Genomic DNA, 26,223 nt, shown 5'->3' on the forward strand with positions numbered 1-26,223 from the left:
GAGGCTTCAACTGGAAAATAGGAGAGTAGGGTGTTTGACATTGAGATTTTGGAAGATATGTCATTATTTATTGGCAATGGCAAAGTCTAGGAGTATGACTATAAACAGAAGACAGATTTATGGAAGGCAAGGAGTCAGAGAACTAAGAAATCAGGATATTGAGTGGATTGTCCGTGTGGTTATTGAAATCACACATTAACAGAGGAGTGATGGAGACAAAGGCGGAAATTCAGAAGGTAAACTATGCAAGGAATGGATATACATATAAGTACAGAGGTATGAGTGATATTTAAAAGCAAAATCAACAGGAATTGGTCATGAATTAAAATGAGATAGAGGAAGAATTGGCTTCCCAAGTAGCTCAGCTGTTAAAGACTCTGCCTGCAATGAAGGAGCTGCAGGAGGTGTGAGTTTGATCCCTGGGTTGGGAAGATCCCCTGGAGAAGGGCATGGCAACCTACTCCAGTATTTTTGCCTGGAGAATCCCATGGACAGAGGAGCCTAGTGGGCTACAGTCCATGAGGTTGCAAAGAATCGGACTTGACTGAGCAACTAATGAGCACAGAACATCTCAGAGGATGAATAGGGAGAGGGAGCCATTAAGGATACTCATTGGTTCATGACTTGAGCTACAGGATGAATCATGGTATCACTGGTAAGTTAGAGAAGGCTGGGAGAAGATCAGTAGTTTGACTCTGGACGTTCTAAATTGGAAGTGTTCTTGGGATATCCCAGTGAATATATCAAGTAAGTAGCCTGTTATTTGGGTCTGATGCTTAGAGCAGACTTCATCCTGGAAATAAAAATCTGTGAAATATTGGATGATGGGTAGTAATTGAGTTCCGTGAGAGTGATGGCATTGTTTACAAAGTAAGTGTAGAGAGAGGACGAGCCTAAGACTGGGGCCTGAGTAACTTCAGTATTTAATGAGCAGATTGAGAAGTGTGAGCCTTAAGGGACACTGATTCAGAAGTGGAGAGATGAGGAAACCAAGAGAAAATGCAGTCACAGAAGACAAAGGAAAGAGACTGTTTTAAAAAGGAAGATGTAGCAAATAGTGTTGCAGGCCAATGAGAGACCAAGTAGGCCAAGAGCATAAAAATGTCATTATTTAGTGATATGGAGGCTATTGGTGACCTTAGTAAGAGCTTCTTTAGTGAGCTACTGGAGGTGCAAGACATATTAGCGATAGGTGACTGAAGCAGAGGTGAAGAAAAGACAAAGAGAGAAAGCAGGATAGACCACCTTTTCAAGATTTTTAGCATTAAAAGGAGAAGAAAAGAAGTGTGACAGTAAGGATTAATGGAAGTAAGGATGGAGATACATATTATGTGTGTGTGTATTTGTATTATCTAAGTTAACATATATGTATATAATTTTATTTTCAAGATGGCATGAACTTGAGCCTATTTAAATTTTGATGAATACAATTGGAAATTTTAACATGAATTTAATATGTTATTGAGGAAAACACTAAATGATAGTGGGAAAGTAGGAGGGGATGTTATTCTAACCACAGTTTTAGAGAGAGATTCTGAGAGAACTAGCAATCCTCTAGTGCAACAAGAGGGAAAGAGAGCTGGGTTGCCCCAGGACTCAGTCATCATCTTGTGTTCTGCTTGCTCTCTTTCTGGGTGATCTAGTCCTTTTTTCTGTAAAAGTGTTGATGGGGGTTGGCCCAGTGGGCTTCACGTTCTGAAAGCAGCCAGGAGACAGGAGGACACAAAGTTCCATCTGCTGCCGCAGGCAGGTTGGTGAGATGTGAGAGAGAAAATAACTGCCGCCTGGCCAGACTATGGGAGAGGCAGCCTTTCCAGCTTTCAGCTAAGAGAATGCAGGCGCAGGGCCCTCAGAAAAGACTGGGGAAATGTAGGGGACGTCTCCATTCCTGAGAACACATTTGAAAGTATGGGTACATCAAAATGAGTAAGGAAATATTTGTTATTGGCAATAAGATAATTTTCAGTCTAAAACCAAGCAGTTCAGTAAAGTGGTAGAGGTTACTGAAGAAAACTATATAGTGAAAGGCAGACCTTTTGTTCAAATTTGGCTGTAAGAGAAAAGAGGAAGATGGAAATAAATTCTATTTATTAATTCTATTAATAAATTTTATTTGTCTTCTGTAATCTAGCTAGTTACCTGTACAGTTTCACTTCCATTTTGTTCCTTAAGGTGAACTCTATTCAGGTTGATTTTCTGTACATAATGTTTTTGAAAATCCTTTTTTTCTGAACTGTTTGTCATTTATGCTTTCCCCCTGCCCAGACTATCAGTTAAGTCCTTTTTCACCTTTGTGAACATGACTCTACTTGTTAGATCCTTTAAAATTTACCTTTCAACCTTCTCTTTGTTTTATATTTTTTCACTTTGGAATAATTGATGTTTGTTGTGAAATCATTTGGAAAATACTTGAAATTTTTAAGTAAATGTAACCCACATAATACCATCACACAGATAGATCATACTGTATATATTATTTTTAACACTAATACTTCTAAAATTGCTGTCATTTCTGTTCTGCTGAATATCTGTAACAGCAAAATTTTAATGACTGTGTTAATATTCTGTTGTATAGGTGGATCATATTTCATTTAACCATTTGCCTAATATTAATTAACTTAGATAATTTTCATTTTTCCAATTGTAAATAAAACATAATTTTTTACACAAACATTTGTCTACACAATAACACCTTTAGGGCAAAAATCCTTTAAGTAGTAATAGGTTACTAATTCAAAGGGTAAATGTTTTGTGAAAGCTCTAAATGTATAGAGGCAGATTATCTTTCAGAAAAACTATAATAAGTTATCTTCCTGCAAACAGCATTTATAAATATGTAGGTACCACCCCATGGAGTAGTTTTTAAAGTTTTATTTCCTAAGTGGAAAAATGGCTTCCTATTGTGATTTTCACCTGCTTTTATTTGATTACTAATTAAGGTGAATATTTTTTCTTATAGATTGTGGGATGTCTTCTTTCTACTGTCTAGTCATGCCCTTCACACATAAAACATAGTATTTTAATTTAATTATAAAAGACCATTAGTATTAACCTAATTATAAAATTTTGCTACATACTAGTTATATTACCTTATATTATATTTGTTGTTATTTTCACCCTAACTACTGTTTTCCCAATAAAGTATATTGCACATAATCTAATCCTTTATTCTCAGAAGTCGTGTAGCACTCTATAGAGTTTCACTCTACAATCTTAAAAGTCGCTCCCTATTGTCTTGTGTTGTTGACTAATAGTTTCTTTTTTGCTAATCTTTTTAGCCACAGAAATAGTGAGTTGCTTAAAAATAAGAATATAGAATATGTTTATCATTATTCCTAGATTTGTAATTGGTATTGTTACTTACTGACTTCTAATTTGTTTCTGGGATTATCATTATGTAGGGGCTTTCCTGGTGGCTCAGGCGGTAAAGAATCTGCGTATAATTCAGGAGACCCAGGTTCAGTCCTTGAGTCGGGAAGATCCCCTGGAAAAGGGAATGGTTACCCACTCCAGTATTCTTGCCTGGAGAATTCCATGGACAGAGAAGCCTGGCGGGTTACAGTCCACATGGTCCCAAAGAGTCAGACACAACTGAGCAACTAACACAAGGATAACAATAGACCTATCAAAATACATAGTGAATTAACTCATTGTATGTCAGCTGCTATTATGTTCTAGAAAAATTTGTGTATACTTAAAGCTCGTGGGAATAGATTATTTTTCCTGGGAATATTTTTATGCTAGTAGTAAGATTTGGAAATAAATATCCCTGGGGTATATTAAAATTATTTGAAATTTTTAGGATTGTATATTAAAGAAACATTCTGTTGTGAGCATATTACTTGTGTCATAGTTAAGTGAAAGGTAGTGTGAACCATCTGATAAATGATTTCTTTTTTTCGCGTCAAGTAACCCAACTTTTCTGAGCATGCTGGCTTTGCAAGGATTTATAGTTGCCTGCCTTCATGCTGGAGTTACTTCAGCTTTCCGTGATGCATTCCAGCTAATCTGGAGGTTAAGGCATTCCTTGATCATGGATAGATCTGATTGCTACTCAGCCCTGGAATTCTTTATAAAATTCCAGAATGTGGGCTAGAAATTGACTTAGGGAATCCAATAAAGTTGCAAGTCTTGGCAGTCATCCAAGCTAAATTTATAGACTGGAAGAAATATGGGCTTTCCATTGTTCTTTTTCACCTTTCTGGGGTTTCTTTTGTGTGTATGTGAGTGTGCGAGTATAAATTTATCATTTTGCTGACATTGGAGTGGAAATAACCATTGAGGGCGTCCAGCTAAAGAATTTTCGCTTTGGATCTTCCCTGGTCTTTCTGAACGTTGACCCAAACCTGCACCAAGAATGAACTTGTTCTCCCTCTCTAGGATGCTGGTGTCATTAAATAAGAACTGGTCCTTGAAAATGCATCACACTAGGATAATAGCTGATATGCCATTTGTCTGCTTGGTACAACTCCCAAACCCCTGTTCTTCCCCTGGCTCTGTGGGAGCCTTCTATCTGAGACACCATCTGAGAAAACATAATCCGTGTATTGTTTCTGTTCATTCTACAAAATGGTATTGGGGACATGAAAACTTTTTCTGAAGCCTCTTGTAGATTCCACTCTTTTTGTGTGTGCCTGATCCTCTTGGTACATGGAGATCTAAGCAGTCCTCTCCTATCTGATCACTGAAAATCTGTCTTGTTCCTACAGAATGGATTTGCTGTGGTGAGGCCCCCAGGCCATCATGCTGAGGAATCCACAGCCATGTAAGTACCAAGGACTGCTGGCCATCTCCCAGCGCCACGGTTCCTGGCGGTCACCTGCCCCATGCATGTCTCTGAAGCCTCTAATTGTTAGCAGATGGACTGAGAAATCTTGCGAGGTACTCCCAGAAGCAGATTTATGGCTTCAGAGATCATATAGCATTTTAAAAAATGCTCTGAACATTATTTATAATGGTTTTCCTGGCTGATTTGCTTTCTTATTTCTCTGTTCTTCTCTATTCCGCAGGGGGTTCTGCTTTTTTAATTCAGTTGCAATTACCGCCAAATACTTGAGAGACCAACTAAATATAAGCAAGATATTGATTGTAGATCTGGTATGTATTCCTGGCCAGAGCTGCATTTTCAGTGACTCTAGATAAAAGGGACTGAATTTGTATTTCTCTGTTAGGTTGCCTTGTTTTTAGCACTTGCAAACAACTGAAGGGTGTGTTTCCTTTGAATGTGGAAACTCATTAAATTCAGGATTGCAGTTCTGAAACCATAAACATTCACGTTTCACTTTCATGGTGTTAACTGCAATTTAATGAGAAGAAGGCGCAGATCGGGGCAACTTTTATGATCCTTAAATGAATTGATACTTCCACAGTTAAAATAACCCAACAGAACCTGAATTTACTTTTCCCTGCAGAATATAGACTTTAAATAGTCAGATGTGCTGGAAAGAATGTTGTTGCTTTGGTAACCAATTGGCCACTTCCCCTGGTTAGCAATCATGTTGCTTGTTGTGTAACAGTGGTATTATTAAAACAAGTCAGTGTGTCTTTTTTTTTTTTTTTTTCTGAAAAGATCTCAGATCATGTATGCCAGTTTGGGATGACTGCCGGCAGGAACCCTGCGTGATTAAGAGTCAGAGGCATTCGATTAGTCTTTCCTTTTAACATGATGCATTCTTACACAATAAGAGTTATAATTTGTTTAACAAATGGTTTGTTTAAATGCAGATGACACTTGGCATGTTGTCTATAGTAGATTCACGAATAATGAGCTGGAGATCTGCCCCATACAAAAGGACCAGCCCAGGAAAGGGCGAAAGAAAACTGACTGGTGATTTATGAGCCCCGTTTTCGGTTTGCCTCCAGTTCACGAGGAGGTGTAATAGGTTGTCTGACAAAGCATAGACAGGAAATGAACCCTGGCATCCAAAGCGAACCTGCTGCATCTGCACTTAATTAATTTTTGCAGGTGATAAAAGATTTAAAGGCAAAATATGTTAGAAGTTTTTTTGAAGTGCAAGGCTTAATAGTCTAAATCTTGTTCATATCTGCACTCATAATTAAATCTTATTGGGAAGCCGTGGCCTTACCGCCTGGTCCTCTGATTCAGTTAGGCAGGCCTGCCAGAGGGAGGGGAGAGAGCAAACAAAGCCCTGTGAAGAAACAATCAAGTTAAAGTAAAGAAAAAAGGAATAAAAGGCTGATAACCATTTCTAGCGTTCCAAAGAAGTGGATCTTTCCCCCCATACTGTACTGTAGCCTTCCTACAAGTTCTTTGGTGCTGAGAGTATTGAAACCCAGCTTTCCATGTGTTTTCCAAACATGCTGAAGTTTCAGTGTAGGTCATAGTTCAACATTTTAAAGAAGTGTGTTGAAGGCCTAGATATACTACAGCAGTGAGGTCTTAAAATTTTACAAAAACGAGGACATCAGTTCCTATTTTCCCATGTATATACAAAATGACATTTTAAAGAATGAATAATTATTGGCTTACATGATTTATAAGATACTAAATCTTCAAAATAATTTTAATATGCTTCTAAAACACTTAAGTTCTGCTAGAAAGATAAGCTAAAAACTTGAAGAAAGGGCAGCAGATGAAGACCAAGGATTGTGAGGAAAATCTTTCTACACATTCTAAATTTGTCAAAATTATGCAGGAAAGAGATTGGTAAACTGTCACCCTGTCTTTCAGAATTTCTTCGTGTTATTTTCTGAGGACTCTCCACTACTAGGAAGATAATAACTGTTAAGAGCCTCTTTGAAAGCACACGTGTGACATCCAGACTCTAGAGCAATGGACTGTACAATAGACATGAAAGCTAAAATGCCTGGATGGTGATGGATGGATATCTTGTGCCTCAGAGGATTTGTGTGTAAAGCTTTGTTTTTGTACCTTCATATAAAATAAAAAGATTTGCGGGATATAATTTGCTATGATTTATAAAATAAGTTGCTTGGTAGCTACCAGGAGTGTCCTGTAAGCTTACTGGCCTTTGATTATGAATTTGCTCCCTTATCCCACATAAAGGACGCTGATTTCCCAGCAGGCTGCAGTAGAAGAGAAGGTTTTGTTTCATGTTCTCTAAACATACGAGGTTCTTTGCAAAGGGTTGCCTCTGAGATCACCACCAGCCCGCATATTCTTGCTTTCAAGTCTTCCAGATTCTGCAGCTGCAGGAACACTTTGAGGAAATTCCCCTGTTTCTTCCAGCTGCTGAGAAGGAAGTTTTAAAGTGCCACGTGGCGCTGAGACATCCGTTCTCCCTGGCTGACAGGTCTGTTCTGCAAGAGAGCAGAGGAAAAGTAAAGGTGCTTCAGTGACAAAAGATCTTCATTCCTGCATATCCAAACTCACTGACTTTAGCTAACTGATAGGAACCGCAGCTCCACCAGTTCTTGGGCCAGCAGAAGCCAGAGCCACTCCATTGTTCCAGCAGCTAGATTCATCATTTTTAGATGCCTACTAGTAAGAGAGCCAGAGCTCTAATTCACCCTCTATTTGAGCCTGCAGCCAAATTCAGAGACGTTGAATATTTTAGGCAGGGATGATTTCTGGGTTATCTGGGGAGCTTAACCTTCTAGTTTTCCTTTTGGAGAAGGTTCCAAAGACCCTCAGGTTGGTGAGGAGAGGGAGCAGGTGCACTCACTTTTCAGCTTGCAAGAGATTGGCCATTGTGTTCAGAGCATGAACCTCTCCTAGGATGTGCCTGCATGACTCAGGTAGCTTTTATGTAATGTGACTTTCAGTTGAAAATAATACATTTTAGGCTATTTTCATTTTTAAAAAGGATGCTTCAAATGTCCTTATATTTTTGGGAATTCAATTTTCAGTCAACCACCAAACTTGACCCAAGAATTGCCAGTGCTAAATAATTTTAAGTAATAACATTAGTTGATAGAATATAATTTATTCAGAGCTATTTTAACATTGTAGTGAAAACATATTGGCTCTAAATCCTTGCATTGAATACATTTTCTCAGTATATCTTTAACTAGTAAGCTAGTGGTTTTTTAGTATTTTCCAGCAAATCTTAGATGCAAGATCTGTTTTGAGGCTGTGAGTTATTTGGTTCATTTTCTTACTGTAGCAAGTCCTCATCACCACCAATGATTGTCTTATGTTGTTGCTATGGAGAAAAACTCCTCAGATCATACCTGACCAGTAGGCATGTTGTATGTGTATTTTCAGAAAAAGCTGAAAAAATACTTTTAAGAATATAAGTTGATGCCCAAAACAAAAGGCACATTTGAATTTACCTATATCTCTAAATGCTTTCTGAATATAAATATGGAGTAAAGAATTATCCATGTATTTTTAGAATGAATTAATTTTAATTTTAATGAATTAATTAATTTTAATGAATAGTATCTGTTGAGACCTTATTGTGCTGTGGGCAAGACTGTATTTCTTATTTTGAAATTTATGCAATGATAAGCACCCAACCTGTTTTTCAAAACAAATGATTTTATATCTAAGACACATTATCTTTTATTTGACTGTCTTAAATAAACCTTTACAACATCAAGACAATATTTTACTGGTTTTCAAACTGTTGATATGTCTAGGCCCAGAGCACAATTTTTCTTAAAACACTGACTGAAAATTCTATCTTGTAATAGAAACAAAGCTTTCTTTCAGTGTTATTTTTCAAAATATTTTGTTTGTCCATCCTCTAGATATCCATTAGCAAATTTGAGACATTGTGGGTTAAATTATTTCATTTCTTTTCTCATAAAGGAAAAGTTTTACTATCTCCTCCTTCCTGTCCTTTGAACATCCTGAAATCCAAGATTTAATATTTTTCAGTATGCTGTTTTTTCCCCTGATATGTGTATGCCTTTAGCCAAGACAAGTTTCTGGAAGGATGCCTATCTTCCCCAATATTCTATGATTCCTTAATTGGATATGTGTACTGTATGAAAGAGGGAAGGTATATCAGTGTATATCTGCACTGTGGATGGCAAGGAAACTTCAGGCTTTCATAAATCACCAAATGTATGTTTTGAAAGTGTCTAGTGAGGGAGTTCTGGGCTGGAGGTTGAAGTGGAGACAACTTATATAAACCTCAATAACGGGCAATAATGATCAACAGTCTCACTTCATAGTTTTACCAAGAGAATCAAAGAGATAATGAATTTTGTAATTGTAAGTTAACAGCATAATGGTTATAGGTTTGGCCTTAGGAGTAAGAAGTGGATTCAAGACTTGGTCTTGAAAAATTATTGAAACTCTCCAAGTCTCAGTCTACTTACCTTTTAAACTAGGGATAATACCATATACGTCACATAAATGTCAAATAATCTATGTGAGATGTTTAATATGGTACCTGACTCAAAATTTTTAGGAAACATTGTTGAAAATAGTGTGATTCATACTGATACAAAATAAAGTACAGTGTAAGTAGGTAGTTACAAGTAACCAAAAATTTTTTGTAACAGAACCTGAAACTATATATGTAACACATGTAGCAGTAATACTATATTAAATACAAATATGTAGGTTATTTGCTTTTAAGAGTCATTTATTTTATTTTGTTCAGAAGCTATTTAGGAACCACATTAATTGAGACTCTTAATGCTTGAGGTCTTTTAGTAAGGACATTTAAAAAAGGCTATTAGTTTTATTTTTCCCATATCTTGTATCAGTTCTAGCATGTTTGTATCATAAGACAATTAGAAAAAAGAGCTATTAAGTTTTGTATCATTATTGAATATGAATGCCATAAGAATTTTTTTCATTCATTTTGATGAAACTGACTTTTTTCCTGTGGGAAGGAGGAATGGTGTAGGGAAAGAAAAAAGAGGAGGAAGGAGGCTGGGAAGAGAGCCATAATATAATATTAAAATTAGGCAGATTGGACAAGATCGCATAAAGGCCCATGCTGTCGTTCTTTTTTGGCCCAAATGATTTAATAGCTAATGAGCTCATGCTCCTGTGTCTTCGACTCTTGCCGTCACAATTTTACCAAAATAAAGTATGAAGTCCTTTTGCATCTGGCATCTCTTTTGAAGTCATTCTAACTGCTGAGGGACTGCTAACTGAACTGAACGCTTCAAGAAAGCCAATTTACTCAGCTGGTTGCAAAGCCTTTGACCTTAATGGTGGGACTTGGCAAATCAATGCATACACGTATGTTTAGTGTTCTGTCAAGAATTGTGAAAATGCTCTGTAAGCCATAGATCCTTCTGCAGAATACTGGTTTGTAGTTTAAACATTAGTCTTTCTTCAGAGGCCAATGAGGCTAGTTAATTAAGCCTGAGGGGTTATGAACTGTTGGCAGTTAATAAGTCATAAAATTCCTCCATAAAACAGGATGCAAGATTCCATCACTGAAGCAAAGAGTACAAAGGGCCGGTGTATAAATATCTAATTGTACCAAAGGACTGGGCTTTCTCAATGACTGCTCATCTGGAGTCTCCAGGGCATGTTCTCTGTGGTTTCCTGATTTTTAGAAGCCAGTTTAAAAAATGAGTGCATTAAAGGGTAATTTGCCTGAAAGTTCAGGAAGTAAAGGGGGGTGGTGTGGAAGCAAGCTGAACACGGGAAAGAAAGAGGGATACAAAAGACAGAAAATGAGAAGGAGGGTGGGGTAGAAAGACAGGGAACTAGACATCAGGATAGTTGTCTCCACACAGAGTTAGACGTGACTGTATTTGTCATCTGTTGTCTTTTCCCTGTAGGATGTTCACCATGGAAATGGTACACAGCAAGCCTTTTATGCTGACCCCAACATCCTGTATGTTTCACTCCATCGCTATGATGAAGGGAACTTTTTCCCTGGCAGTGGAGCCCCAAATGAGGTTCGGTTTATTTCTTTAGAGCCCCACTTTTATTTGTATCTTTCAGGTAATTGCATTGCATGATTACCCCTAATTTTCTTGTCCTTTGCTGGTGTTTTAAATTACACGAGATTACTGAATTGTCCCACGGGACCAAGAACCAGCGCAGAACAAGTGCATAACCCAGAGCACTGGTTGTCAAGCAAGGTTGGACTGATTTGACATGTTGTTTGATGTTTATTTCAAGAGCACACATGTGTTTGTTTTCCTGTCTTCTTGCTTCTTCCCTGTGCTCTCCTCTACCCACTGTGGTGTGGTTTTTCTCTTCCTAGGTTGGAACAGGCCTTGGAGAAGGATACAATATAAATATTGCCTGGACAGGTGGCCTTGATCCCCCCATGGGAGATATTGAGTACCTTGAAGCATTCAGGTTGGTGCTTCTTTCTCTCAAAGTGCAAAATTAGAAAACAAATGTCCATTGAAACAACATGAAATGCAAGAGAAATGTAAATTTCTGACCAACGCAGAGTGGTTAACAGAGCCATTGTATCAGAGATCCAAAAAAATGTTTGGTTTGGGGGACCTGAATTTTGTTACAAAGACAAGGAATATGAGTAGCCAAAAAAGTTACATCAAGACCTAGGTGTAGTTATACAGGTATGTTCACCACTGGCCAGGCATGTTCCTCTCTATATGCCAAAAAAAAGGGAAAAAGAAATTACTGAGTAATTCTGGAAAACTCTGCCTATTATAACGTATGATGTGATTTAAAATGGACATTAGCATATTGACTGCTCTGGGAGGCCCTTCACTACCTCTTTCACTTTTTTGAATAGGCATTTCCCAAACTTCATTGGGCTATAGAATTTTTTGCACAGATTTTTGCACATGGCAACTCTTGGCATTCTTAGTTCCAAGGAACGTTGGCTTAGGCAGTCTTATTCCATGCTTGAGTGTTCCATTTCCTTCATAATATGTGTGTTTTCCCTCACATTAAAATGCCTGTAGATTAATTGGTTGTTTCCAATTTCTTTAGAAAATGTAGGCAGGAATTAAAGTGTTTATTAATATATACATTTTGCATTATACTTTTTTTTTTGCCCAAAGAACTTTACAAAGTAGTTGAAACAAGAAATACAACAAATTAAAAGTTTTTGTTTTGGATATAGTTTTTAAGTCATTTATTCTCTGGTATTAAATTTTTTTTCAGTCTTTAGTAAGGTCCCTTTTAAGGAAAAATATCAGATTATGTTAATATATCCCTCACTTGCAAGGTTTTAGATTTTAACTTGTTGATACTGCTGGATTTGAGGTGTTTTGTTTATTTGTAAGCAAACAGGTGCATGATAAGAAATTTTTGACCCACTCTTTTTTTTTTTTTTCCTAATTTAACATTTATATATAAATTCCCAAGGGAAAAATCCTGTTGATAATGTATCCTAAATACATAGGAAAAGTTTTTAATCAGTGAAGTTTTGATGGGTTTCTGTGTATTGTTGCAGAAATATACCAATACACAGAAGTTGGCCTTTGTATCATCCATACTTCAATTTTTCATTTGAAAGTCACTTTTCATTTGAAAATAGCCTCAGGAAAAATGATAGGAAATTGCTATTTATAAGAATATGCATTAAAATAAATATATTTGTGTTGATATTTGAGGAAAATTCTTCTATTTCAGATTTACACTCTGCAAAAATATACACTCATATATCTGTACTATTTATAGAAAAATAGGTGAGATAAGTTTATTTACTTTGACTTGGATTGTCTGTGAAGATATCTTGTGTTTATTAGTAGGAAAACTAAAAATGTACATTAAAAACTATAGGGGTTTCAGTATTATAAATTATTTTTGCCTATATTTGTAACTTAACAAGCACTGTTAATATTTTAAAGAAATTTTAATGGAATAATAGACTTCTATATTACCTTACATATGAATTTGTCTGTTTATTAAGTTGACTTGGTAACTTACAGGATACATAAATTAAGTTCTCAACATTAGTATGTGATGATATTCATTGGTCTGTAACAGAGCTATTAGTTTTTTATTATCATAATACTATTTGTGGTACTGTACCTTTACATAAGAATAGGTCAAGTATTCACAGCATGAAAGGATAATTGCTATTTTGTACTTATTTTCCCATGACAAAGTTAACAGTAGATGAGTTGTTTTTTTTTAAAAAGCCCCTTTGAACACAACAATTTCATTAATAAGTGTTGTTCAGTTGCTAAGTTATCTCCGACTCTTTATGACCCCGTGGACTGCAGAACAGGGGGACAGGCTTCCCTGTCCTTCACTATGTCCCAGAGTTTGCTCAAACTCATGTCCATTGAATCGTTGATGCCATCCAACCATCTCATTCTCTGTCACCCCATTTTCCTCTTACCCTCAGTCTTGTTCAGCCTCAGGGTCTTTTCCAGTGAGTTGACTCTTTGCATCCGGTGGCCAAAAGTATTGGAGTGTCAGCTTCAGTGTCAGTCCTTCCAATGGATAATCAGGGTTGATTTCCTTTAGGATTGACTGGTTTGATATTAAGTGTACATTTTTGATTTTTGATTGAAATGGTGATTGAATCAAGTGCTTCTAAAAGCATCTGAATATCCTGATGACAGCACCTTCCCTTTGCCTGGAATGTGAACACTTTATTTTAGCAAACTTCTCTGAACTTCCCAGTGTGGTCACCATATCCAGGCTTAATTAGAGGAGAGGCCACATTATTTAGCTCTGCTACAGAAATGTAAAATTATGACTTTGATGTTTATAGTTATTTAAGAACCAGATTTAATCCATAATAAGTCTATTAATTTTGAACTATACCATTTCTGCTTGCTGCTGAATTTGTATAACTAGAATACTTGTAAACTGTCCTTGGAGGACTTAAGAAACTAAGTCCTTAATTCAAAAAATATTCATTAAACACATAGTATATGCCAGGGACAGTGATGAGCACTTGGAACATAGAGCTGATATGCTCTTAGGGAACATAATAAAAGTGGTACTTACTGTTCTAGAGAATAGATGTCCTTAGACAGAGAGAGGATAAAATGATGAATTGTTTCTGAAAGGTTCCAGGAAGCTTTCAAGTATTATTCCACTTGTGTTTTCAAAATGACTGGTAGTTTTCAAGGGGTAAAAGAATTGGACTAAGAGGATTCATACTAGCCAGAGAGAATAGGTTGTGAAAGCGTGGAGTTATGAAATGATCTTGTTCTGTGGGCTCGAACGTGAGGGTGAGATTGCATGGCCGGTGTGCAGGTCATACTTCATAAAGGCTTTTGCAGGCAAAGAGTGCCCATCTCTCTCTCTCTCTCATCTGTCTATCTATTTATCTATATATATATTCCTTTCTAATTTGGGGCACTAGTGTGGCCTCCAGATACATTTTAGTGTAGTATGATAAGCATATCCTTCTTAATATAATCCATTTTCTATGTATTGAAAGTGAAGAGCTTTCTGACATCTGTGTGTGGATGTGAAATACAGAAGTGGGGAGGAAATAAATGGTGTCTTTTCTTCTTTCTAAAGTTTTAATTGTTTCTGGACTGTGGTAAGTATCTTTGGAAGAAAAGCCTGTCTCTCTGAAACTCCGTCTATGATAGAGTATAAGATAGCTGCTTATTTTACCAGCCAGAATCTCCATACATATTGCCTTTGTGGTCTCTATTGTGTATTGGTTTTTTTTCTGTGGCAAAAAGAAAATTGCAGACAAATTGAGCATTTTCTTTTTTGCTCTGAGTTTTCAGGATAGTTTTAAAAATGTAATAGAATATTTAACATTTCATATCTGGTTCAGATAGCTAGTATTTCTTCTATGCAGTTATTAATATCATTCATCTCTGAATAATTGTAGGATGTGGGAGGAGCAGAGGATAACAGAGGATGAGATGGTTTGATGGCATCACCGACTCAATGGACATGAATTTGAGTAAACTCTGGGAGTTGGTGATGATCAGGGATGCCTGCCGTGCTGCAGTCCATGGGGTTGCAAAGAGTTGGGCACAACTGAGCAACTGAACTGAGGAACTGAACTGATGCTTCAGATTTCTCACAAGTTTTAAAAATCTTCAGTAATATCAAGTATCTTTTATGTTCAGCTAAAATACATTTCTAAAGTTATTTTTTATTAAATAATTATGGGTATTTATATTAAGGTCTTACATGGCAGGTTCTCGATTATAGATTTTATGGACATCATGGCTGTCTTATGGAAGGGCTGTGATGTGACTCTAAAATCTATAGTCTTTCTATCCCACCACACTGCTGCTCTTTTCTGTTGTTCCTAAGTTAAAAGACTAAGGTGTGATAAAGCATAGTGAACTTATACTGTAATATAAGACCTTCTCCCCATGACCTGAACACAAATCCCTAGTACACAGCATGGCAAAGAAGAGCTATTCAGTAATTCTGGCTGAGTAAATCAATTAATAGATAAATAATTCAGAAAAGAAGGCAGAATGATACACTACAGTAGAAGCATTGGAAACCCCCGAGAGAACTGCATGAAATCTAACTATCTCTTGGTCCCTCAAGGAGTATGCTTTATAAGAACTCTAAACACCCATTCATTTGCTTATAACAATTTCAAATGTCTTCTCTTTGTTCAACAAATATTTTCTGAATGCCTGCTTATCAACTTCTGTTCCAGTCACTTCCAAAGACTGTTGCAATAGTTCTTTCTTATACATAATCACTAATTGAGCACAGTACACATTTTTTTTCTAAAAATTAATTCTTTAAGAATTATGTAAATATTAAAGTGATTCTCCATTTATTTATTTTCATACAATATTAACATAAGTTACAGGTGCATAGTACAGTGATTCACAGCTTTAAATGTTATACTCTATAGTTATTACAAAATGGTGGCCGTGTTCCCTATGTTTTACGGTATATCCATGTAACTTACTCTGTATATAATAATTAAGTGAAGTGAGTGAAATTTGCTCAGTCATGTCTGACTCTTTGCAACCCCATGGGCTGTCCATGGAATTCTCCAGGCCAGAATACTGGAGTAGGTAACTTTTCCCTTCTCCAGGGGATCTTCCCAACCCAGGGATAGAACCCAGGTCTCCCACATTGCAGGCGGATTCTTTACCAACTGAGCTATCAGGGAAGCCCTGTATATAATAATTAGTACCTCTTAATTCCCTACCTCTAAATTGCCCCCCTTCCCTCTGTCTCCTGGTAACCACTAGTTTGTTCTCTGTGAGTTTGCTTCTTTTTGGTTATATTCACTAGTTTATCGTGTTTTTAGATTCCACATATAAGTGATGTCATACAATATTTGTCTTTCTCTGTCAGACATATTTCACCTAGCATAATGTTCTCCAGGTCCATCCATATTGTGGCAAACCACAAACTTTATTCTTTTCTAACTCTTATTCCATTGCGTACGTATACCACATCTTCTTTATTCCTTCATCAATTGGTGGGTGCTTCCATTGCTTCCATATCTTGGCAGTGTAAATAATGTTGCTGTGAACACTGGGGTGCCTATATCTTTTTGAAATAGTGTTTTTGGATTTTTTGGCTATATACCCGTGAGTGAACTTTCTGGGTCATATGGTGTATGTATGTATGCATGTGCTCAGTCATTTTTGACCCTTTGCAACCACCAGGCTTCTCTGTCCATGGCATTTTCTTGGCAAAAATTCTGGAGTGGCTTGCCATTTCCTTCTCCAGGATAGCTCCCTGACCCAGGGATCAAACCTGTATCTCCTGCATTGTGGTCAGATTCTTTACTGCTAAGCCAGCAGGGAAACCTGGGTCGTAAGATAATCACAGTTTTAATTTTTTGAGAAACTTTCTTAATGTGTTCCACAGTGGATGAACCAATTTATATTCCAGCAGTGCAGGAGCGTTCCCTTTACTCCACATTCTTGCCAACATTTGTTATTTGTGTTCTTTCAAATGATAGCCGTTCTGACAAGTGTGAGGTGATACTCATTTTAGTTTTGATTTGCATTTCTCTGATGATTAGCAATGTTGAGCATCTTTCCACGCTCATGGTCTGTTGGCCATCTTTATTTCCTCTTTGGAAAAATATCTACTCAGTTCTTCTGCCCATTTTTTAACCAGGTTATTTGGGTTTTTGATGTTGAATTGTATGAACTATATATATATGTGTGTGTGTGTGTATATAGGATATTAACCCCTTATTGGTCATATCATTTGCAAATATTTTCTCCCATTCAGTTAGTTTTCTGTTCATTTTGTCAGAGGTTTTCTTTGTTGTGCAAAAGTTTTTAAGTTTAATTAGGTCCCTTTTGCTTATTTTGCTTTTATTTCCTTTGCTTTAGGAGATATATCTAAAAAATTGTTATGATTTATGTCTCAGCATACTATGCTTATGTTTTCCTCTGGGAGTTTTGTGGTTACTCATCTTACATTTAGGCCTTTAGTCCATTTTGAACTTATTTTTGTAAATGGTGTTAGAGGCTATTCTGATCCCCATTCTTTTATATGTACTTGTCCAGTCTTCCCAGCACTGCTGATTGAAGAGACTGTCCTCTCCCCTCTGTATATTCTTGCCTCCTTTGTCGTGTTATGGATAAACAGACTGTGAGTGTGTGGGTTTATTTCTGGTCTGTCTGTCCTGTTCTGTTCTCTGTCTCACTGTGTCAGTGCCACACTGTTTCATTTACTGTAGCTTTTAGTATAGTCTGAAGTCAGGGAGAGTGAATCTTTCAGCTATGTTTTGTTGCAAGTTTTTTTTTTTTTTTAATATGTTCAGGCTCTTTTGTATTTCCATACAAATTTGAACTCTTTTTTTCTTGTTCTATGAGAAATGCCATTGGTATTTTGATAGAAATTGCATTGACTTTGTAGATTACCTAACATAGTATGGTGATTTTAACAATATTAGTAGTTTGTGCATAGTGGGCAAGAGATAATATGTATCTCACACTTCTAATTGAACCTAGTGAGAAGACATCTACACGTGTTTAAAAAAATTGAGTAGCAATTACTGATGTAGAAGAAAAAGTCCTTCAAATTATGTGTATTTTACTGGATATTGGATAGATAAAGAAATGAATGAATGAGTAAATGGATGATGGTTTCCGTGTGGATTTTTAATTGCAAAAAATAAATACAGGCCTTTTACATTTAGAAGGTATTGATGAAATAGCAAATGTCTCATTTGGCACCCACTGAAGATGAGCTAAGAGAGTAACTTAGATCTATTGATTTGGTTGCCTTAGATGCAAACTTAAAAAGTTGTGATTTTTAAAAAATTACATATCTCCAAGCCAACGCGTTTATACTCTGTAGCTACCATAGTTAATATTTGTTAATGGTAAGAATTTCCAAATATAAAAGGTCTATAAACATCAAGTTTTCAGACATGTTTACCTTTGGGGGAAAACTGCTTCCCAGGATGATTCTGCTTCACCAGATTGTCAGAATGCTAACTGAAAATGAGGAAATGAGCGAGCTACCTAATCTAGAAAATACATATTGAGTATGTGTTGTTATTTTTATTGTAAAGTTCAGTTCAGTCGCTCAGTCTTGTCCAACTCTTTGTGACCCCATGAAGTGCAGCATTCCAGGCTTCCCTGTCCATCACCAACTCCCAGAGCTTGCTCAAACACATCACATGTCCATCAAGTTGGTGATGCCATCCAACCATCTCATCCTTTGTCATCCCCTTCACTTCCTGCTTTCAATCTTTCCCAGCATCAGGGACTTTTCCAGTGAGTCAGTTTTTCGCGTCAGGTGGCCAAACTATTGGAGTGTCAGCTACAACGTCAGTCCTTCCAGTGAACATTCAGGACTGATTTCCCTTAGGATGGACTGACTGGATCTCCTTACAGTCCAAGGGACTCTCAAGAAGTCTTCTCCAACACCACAGTCAAAAGCATCAATTCTTTGGTGCTCAGCTTTCTTTATAGTTCAACTCTCAAATCCATACATGACTACTGGAAAAGCCATAGCCTTGACTAGACACACCTTTGTCGGAAAAATAATGTGTCAGCTTTTTAACATGCTGTCGAGGTTGGTCATAACTTCTCTTCCAAGGAGCAAGCATCTTTTAATTGCATGGCTGCAATCACCATCTGCAGTGATTTTGGAGCCCAAGAAAATAAAGTCAGCCACTGTTTCCCCATCTATTTGCCATAAAGTGATGGGACCAGATGCCATGATCTTAGTTTTCTGAATGTTGAGCTTTAAGCCAACTTTTTCACTCTCCTGTTTCACTTTTATCAAGAGGCTCTTTAGTTCTTCTTCACTTTCTGCCATAAGGGTGGTGTCATCTGCATATCTGAGGTTATTGATATTTCTGCCAGCGGTCTTGATTCCAGCTTGTGCTTCCTCCAGCCCAGCGTTTCTCATGATGTACTCTGCATATAGGTTAAATAAGCAGGGTGACAATTAAAGATAAAAGGGAACATTTCATGCAAAGATGGGCACAATAAAGGACAGAAATGGTAGGGACCTAAGAGAAGCAGGGACCTAACAGAAGCAGGGGATATTAGGAAGAGTTGGCAAGAATACACAGAAGAACTGTACAGAAAAGAGCTTCATGACCCAGATAATCACGATGGTGTGATCACTCACCTAGAGCCAGACATCCTGCAATGTTAAGTCAAGTGGGCCTTAGGAAGCATCACTACGAACAAAGCTAGTGGAGGTGATGGAATTCCAGTTGAGCTGTTTCAAATCCTAAGAGATGATGCTGTGAAAGTGCTGCACTCAACATGCCAGCAAATCTGGAAAAGTCAGCAGTGGCCACAGGACTGGAAAAGGTCAGTTTTCATTCCAATCCCAAAGAAAGGCAATGCCAAAGAATGCTCAAACTACCGCACAATTGCACTCATTTCACACGCTAGTAAAGTAATGTTCAAAATTCTCTCAGCCAGGCTTCAGCAATACGTGAACCATGAACTTCCAGATGTTCAGGCTGGTTTTAGCAAAGGCAGAGAAACAAGAGATCAAATTGCCAACATTCGCAAGACCATTGAAAAAGCAAGAGAGTTCCGGAAAAACATCTACTTCTGCTTTATTGACTATGCCAAAGCCTTTGACTGTGTGAATCACAACAAACTGTGGAAAATTCTGAAAGGGATGGGAATACCAGACCACCTGACCGTCCTCTTGAGAAACCTGTATGCAGGTCAGGAAGCAACAGTTGGAACTGGACATGGAACAACAGACTGATTCCAAATAGGAAAAGGAGTATGTCAAGGCTGTATATTGTCACCCTGCTTATTTATTTGCAAATATAACCTTTGGTAAAACACTTTGACCAAATAACCAATAGAATGTTTAAAAAATAGCATATTTGTTACACAGTCAAAGCCGCTGAATCAGGTGAGCATATACGAAGAGTCTAAACAGCCTGTTTGCACCAGTTTGCTTTAGTGATATAAGCAAATTTAAAATCCATTAGTACAAAATTGTGATTTGAAACTTGACTAGATAGCATACCTATTCTCAGTTCATCAGTCACATTGTCAATTCTGTTCCAGATGCAGCATCTTTAACATAGAGCTTACTATGATTTCTTCCCTTTTTGTGGCAAAAATAGAAAAATATGCATTTAACTTGAGAGCAGAGAATGGAGCCCTTAGTTGTCATATTCACAGAGCAGCTATTCCCCAGACAACTAGTTAACACAACTAGTGGTTGAATTTACCATGGAATGATAGTAGATCATTTGGGGCAGGGCATATAAATAAGTACAATATTTTATTTTCCCTTATTTTATCAAACACAGCATTACTGCTCTAACCTGTTTTAGAGCACTGACTTCTAAATGGTCTTGTCATATGCAGAGACTAAAAGTTAGAGTTTGCTTAATTTTGAGAAATGAGAGTATCTTAGTAAATATTTCTGTCCTCTTCTGTTGGTAATGACAACTAAGTACATATTTTACTGTTATTGTTCTTATTTTTATCATATTTTAGTGAAGTTATTGCTGAGAGAATGAAAAATAAAACTATTATAAGATAACATAATGATAATAACATAGTAACATAGAACATTCATTGAGGACTTAATATTTGTTAGTTGCTTATTTCTCTTCAGCTTTACAAGTTGTTGAATTAAGTGCTGCCAGTTTCTAGATGGGGACACCAAGTCCCCTTTGAATTTTGGTAGGTTTCCTGTTGTCACATAGCTGGTTAATGGTGATCAGGGATTGGGTGTCAAAAAGTGTGAGTATAGAGACCGTACTTCTTGGCCCTAGGCTAAAAACCATAATTCCTCTGTCAAGCTTCCCTGATAGCTTAGTTAGCAAAGAATCTGCCTGCAATGCCGGAGACCTGGGTTTGATTCCTGGATTGGGAAGATCCCCTGGAGAAGGGAATGGCTACTCACTCCAGTATTCTGGCCTAGAGAATTCCAGGGACTGTATAGTCCATGGGGTTGCAAAGAGTTGGACATAACTGAGCAACTTTCACTTTCACTTCCTCTGTTAAGAGTAGGGGTTACAGAGCAATAATAAAGTGAGAAATTCTTTGCCAATGCATTTTAGTCTATCCAGCATTTATCTTTCACATCTAAATTGGTAATACTATTTTAAAATTGAGAATAATTCCTAGATTCTCACTACCCTTGTATCATATACTAATTCTAAACCACTTCTCTCTGTGCCTTTCCTCATGTCCATACTAAGAGCCTATCAAATAAAACTCATTTAGTTTTTCTTCTTTTTGATAACCAGACTGTTTACAGTGGAGAATGTATTTTTTCCTTTTTTATTAAAATATTTTTTCATTATTTACCTATTTAGACTTTTTTGAAATGGGTATGTGATTGAACTTGAGAAAACCCAAATTAAATTTTAATAGATGGATAAATGAACACTTAGATCCAACTTTGAAATAAAAAATGATTTGTTGTCATCTAAAAATCATAATACTGCAGAATTGATTTGGGGCCTTATTTTGTCTATAAGAACTGTGGTTGATACTTCCCAGTCTTCAAATGGATTTTCAATTGCTAATGACAACCAAATATATTATGCTCATGATAGTATGTATTTTCCCAAGGATGTTGGAGACATTTTGGGAAAGAGGGTGGAATTTCTTGAAACAATTTGCCAATATGAAATACTGTACATATCAAATTGGCCCTACTACCATCTTTCCCAGACCATTTATCATAGCTCACAAATCAAGCCCACATTTTCCTTTTCTGAAAGACTTGGCTAATAAAGAAGATGTGGACTTCAAGTCTGAACTTGTCAGTCAATCTTGGGAACAAAGCAGTAATGATTTTCATCTATTGATATTTTATTTCAATGAAGAGCAATACATACGAAATTACTGTTGGAGTGACCTACAGTTTTATTCATTGTCCAGATTCTGTTCTTTATATTCTGCATGTAGAACTGTTTCAAGAAGTTTTATCAGAACAGGTCAGAAGAAAAAGATCCATAGGAATAAATTTTAGAAAGCTGTCAGCTGTATCTGCTCTTTAGTTTCAGCAGTAAGTATAGTTTAAGAACATTTTTCCTCTTTCATCTGTGCAACATATTGTACCAATTTTCATCAAAAAATTACAATTTCTATAGGTGTGTGTCTCTAGATACCCTTAGAATTTTGCTCTTTGACCTTGGGAGTAAATTGATCTTATGCACACCTGTCTTCCTTGGGAAACTTGCAAACTTCATTTTTGAGTTGAGCATCAAAGAGATATGATATTATTAGACAGTATAGAACTCAGGTTAAAAAAAAAAAGTCCAGAAAGTATCTTGAAGTGCTTGAAGTTTTGAAATGTGAATTGTATTCTCTTTTGTGAAGAACTATTTAAAATAGTTCAAATGCAAGATAGTTTTTCTTATTATTTTAAAAGATGAGCTGTAAAAATTTTAAGACAACATTTTCCCTTCTGGCTTAGAACAGTTTTAAATCCAGAAATTTCCAGGAATTTGTGTAGCAATTATACAGTTTTCCAACTAATAAGGACTAATTAAGAGAGTAGCTATATTCTATTAACTTTCCCCTAGCACATCTCTCTAAGAAAGAAAGTAATTTGCGTGACTGGAAACAATTTGTTTTTATTTTCAAGATGGAACAGTGGATTACAAAACCCTTGCCTTGCACAAAATCCTCCCAACATATGTGTAATACTCAGAGATATCAGGAAATGAAAGCTTTCCACGAAATATTATTGTGAAGCTTTTTAGACCAGAAATAGCAGATCTTTTGTACTGTCAAGCAGCTCAGATCAATTCATCAGCTTAAATCATCTCATCTAGTAATGACAGACTTGGTATGCAGTTAATTACAATATGACATAGCCAGAATGGAAGGTAAATATAATTAATGAACTGTGAAATCACACTTTTTATTTTCACAGTTTTAGTGAATATTTTAAGATTATGCTTCATTTACTGGTAAGATAAAGCCAAATAAAAGTTACTTATCCTGTATTTCAATGAACTGAACTTATTTATTGAACTATATTTTATTATTTATTAACTAAATTTCAATACGTTTTGTTCTTCATGTGTTTTCTTTTAAGTGAATAATTTGCCTTTATTTCCATGGTTTTACACCTAAAGTTTACCAAAGCTAAATTTATTGAGAGGACAAATGATGTGAGAAAAGAAATAGAGCTTTTGTTGTAGTGTACCATAAATATGAATTCTTAATCCCTTTTTTGAATTAGATAGATACAATGTTTACTAATAGAAATTTACTGTCTAACTTTTCCAAGCAGAAGAGTCCACTTTGGGAAACGTCTGTTCATTAGAAAGTCTGTGTAAATATTACCCATGAGGTGCAGGACTGAAGTTTACATAATTTTCTTATAGGCATGAATCTTAGATAGTAGTACAGGTCTTTGTATGACATCAGATATCTGAATGATAGATACAGTTTTCCATATTTCATCCCAGTGATTTGATGTCATGTAGATGAAGCTTATAAATCAACATTCGTTCCTGTAAGTGTAGACGTTTAAACTCCTCTGGCAACTCTATAAAAGGTTGAGGATGTGCCCTTGTATATTTCACAAATATGTCTGTCTTTCTTATGGGCACTGTGGTCTTGGATATTTGTTGTCTTAACATGTTCTACTCCAAAGAGCAGTATTGTTGTTGTGAAGCTAGATGGAGAGCAACAGACTTCTGGACTGAGTAAATTCTGATGGGAAAGGCTCAGCAAAGAAATATTCTTGCCATTATAATTCATATTTTGTAATTTAATAAGTGACTGGGAGAGGAATTCCCTGGCTGTCCAGTGGTTAGAACTGTGCACTTCCACTGCAGGGGGGCACAGGTTTGATCCTTAGTCAAGGAACTAAGATCTTGCAAGCCATGCAGTGTGGCCAAAAAGAAAAAAAAAAAAAAAGGTGAGGGGCATGGGAGGAGGGGCAGATGAATGACTGAGTCACCTTTCAGTCTTAGCAGAATTTTAAATCCATCTGTCTGTCAACTTGGGCATATTTTGCATACCAAAACAGGTGCAGAAATAGCCATCAAGAAAATAACCTCTATGTATTAAAGATATATATTATTATTGTTGAAAACAGAATATTGATTCTCCCAGGATGTGTATTTTTTGTTGGTTCCTAACTCCTTGAAATTAAAGCAATAATTGGAGTTACTGAATTTCAGAAACAAATCAGCATTTTTATTCAAACAGTAGTCAGAGGCAACAATATGAAGAGGAGTTTATTTACAATCCAGAGCAAGAATGAAGCTGGCACAGATTTATAATTTAAAAGTTTTATAGCCCAAAGAAAGCTTGATGACTTGATCCTCTCTGCCTTCAGTTTCAGAAAAAGGCTCTTCAAGTTGCTGCATTGAGCCTCTGACTTTGCTTTGTGTACCCAAGTCTTCTCCCTTTTACAGGTTTCTGATACTGTCCCTTCCCTTTTATATTCCAGAACTTCTAAATTGAAAATACATTTGCAGAAATTATAGAGTGATGCCTTTCTCTCCAGTAAATATAATTATTCCAAGTGTGAATAATTCACACTTGGAATTATTCAGCAGGTGAAAGAGGCAGGGACCGAAATAAAATCTGGGGCATGTCATGTTTTAATTGATTTAGTTTAAAGTTATTTGATTAAATTGTAAATTACTTAGAAAACTGAAGTCTGTCAGAAGCTTAATATATTCCCTTTAGTTATTTGAGGATATGACAGTTGATACAAATCAAATGTAGGATCCAAATGGAAAATATTTAATTATGAAAGAACGATCAGTCACCTGTTATTATGGTTTGTTGTTTTTGTTGATTAGTTTCTAAGTCATGTCTGACTCTTTTGCGATCCCATGGACTGTAGTCCACCAGGCTCCTCTGTCCATGGGATTTCCCAGGCAAGAACAGGAGTGAGCTGCCATTTTCTTCTCCAGGGGATCTTCCTGACCCCGGGATGGAACCCACATTTCCTGCAGTGGCAGGCTGATTATTTACTCCTGAACCACCAGGGAAGCCCACCTGTTAGTTCACTAGTGCCAGGTTTTTGAAAGTAAGCAAATTAGCATATTGTATGTCTTCTAAAAAAAAGCAGTGATATGTCTAATATAGATATATAGGCATAATGTTCGACACAGTTCTCTAAATATGCTTTTGAAAAAATTAGGATGTAAACAGATCATCCCACTGTCAGAGCCAAACGCAAAATCCTGTACCAAGTTTGAAGGGCTTATTAGGTCCACTTTAAAATTTTGTTGTTTTATAATAACTTTGGAAAAGTGTATTGTTCCTTGTAAAATACCCACATGTTCTCCTTTGGAATGACTCCAGACTATAACTGAACCACGAGGTTGCCCCCTGTTGCTTTATGTATTGTTTAATTGTCTGCCTTTGGTGGATGTTTTTATTAAAAGCCTGTTATTTAGGATAAGACCAAAGTGTCATTTTAAGAACAGCAGAAGCAGAATCGCTCCATCCCATAGCTCTTTTTCATAGGTGTGTTAGTGAACACTGGATGCAGCTAATGAGCCTGCCAACATTTTTTTTTTCTTGTAATACTTCAAAAAGAGCAACAATAACAACAAACAAAACCCCAGATTTTTTATTTTCCTCCCATAAAACATGACTGCAGTGCCCAGAAGAGCTGTGAGTTTGCATGGCTGTGCCCAGGCCAGTAGGGACGAGAGGAGTCTGTCTGCTCTGCGTGTTCACCCACTGCTCTGCCTATGTGTTGGTCCAGAAGGAGCCAGGCTAGAGTTGCGTGCACTTTTGTGCACAGGGCCAGGTCATGCCCGAGGAGCTTAGGGGGCAGGGGAGTTCATGTGTCAGGAGGGCAGGGCGGGCTTCCTGGGGTGTTCACCAACCCATGTTTGCTATAGTATGTCACAGCTCTAAAGTAAGTTCTCAATGTCCTCTCCCTTCCCACAGTCCAGTTGCATGATAAGTATCATTCTGAAGTTTTCAGATCACTCTGAATATAAATTAGGTCTGGAAAAAATGTTTAACTTAATGATCCTAATTCTAAATGTTCTCCCTGAATATTTTCTTCTCTGAAGTGGC

The 26,223-nt window shown here is 36.7% G+C and overlaps 1 protein-coding gene across 4 annotated transcripts in view; it reads left to right on the plus strand.

The window, feature by feature from the left end:
- The window catches only part of HDAC9 (histone deacetylase 9), an 896,685-nt gene that overhangs the window by 709,381 nt on the left and 161,081 nt on the right, over positions 1-26,223 (plus strand). The window contains exons 18-21 of one of the 4 annotated variants that reach the window (XM_061165031.1): positions 4,710-4,765; positions 5,010-5,097; positions 10,681-10,800; positions 11,112-11,209. In XM_061165031.1, the coding sequence (XP_061021014.1) occupies positions 4,710-4,765; positions 5,010-5,097; positions 10,681-10,800; positions 11,112-11,209 (362 nt within the window). Of the gene's footprint in view, positions 1-4,709; positions 4,766-5,009; positions 5,098-6,691; positions 6,912-10,680; positions 10,801-11,111; positions 11,210-26,223 lie in introns of those variants that run through there. The other 3 variants (XM_061165032.1, XR_009696639.1, XM_061165033.1) reach the window with 3 other exon arrangements.

The sequence above is a fragment of the Dama dama genome, chromosome 18, assembly GCF_033118175.1.
Source record: "Dama dama isolate Ldn47 chromosome 18, ASM3311817v1, whole genome shotgun sequence".
In the NCBI taxonomy this organism is placed as follows: domain Eukaryota; kingdom Metazoa; phylum Chordata; class Mammalia; order Artiodactyla; family Cervidae; genus Dama; species Dama dama.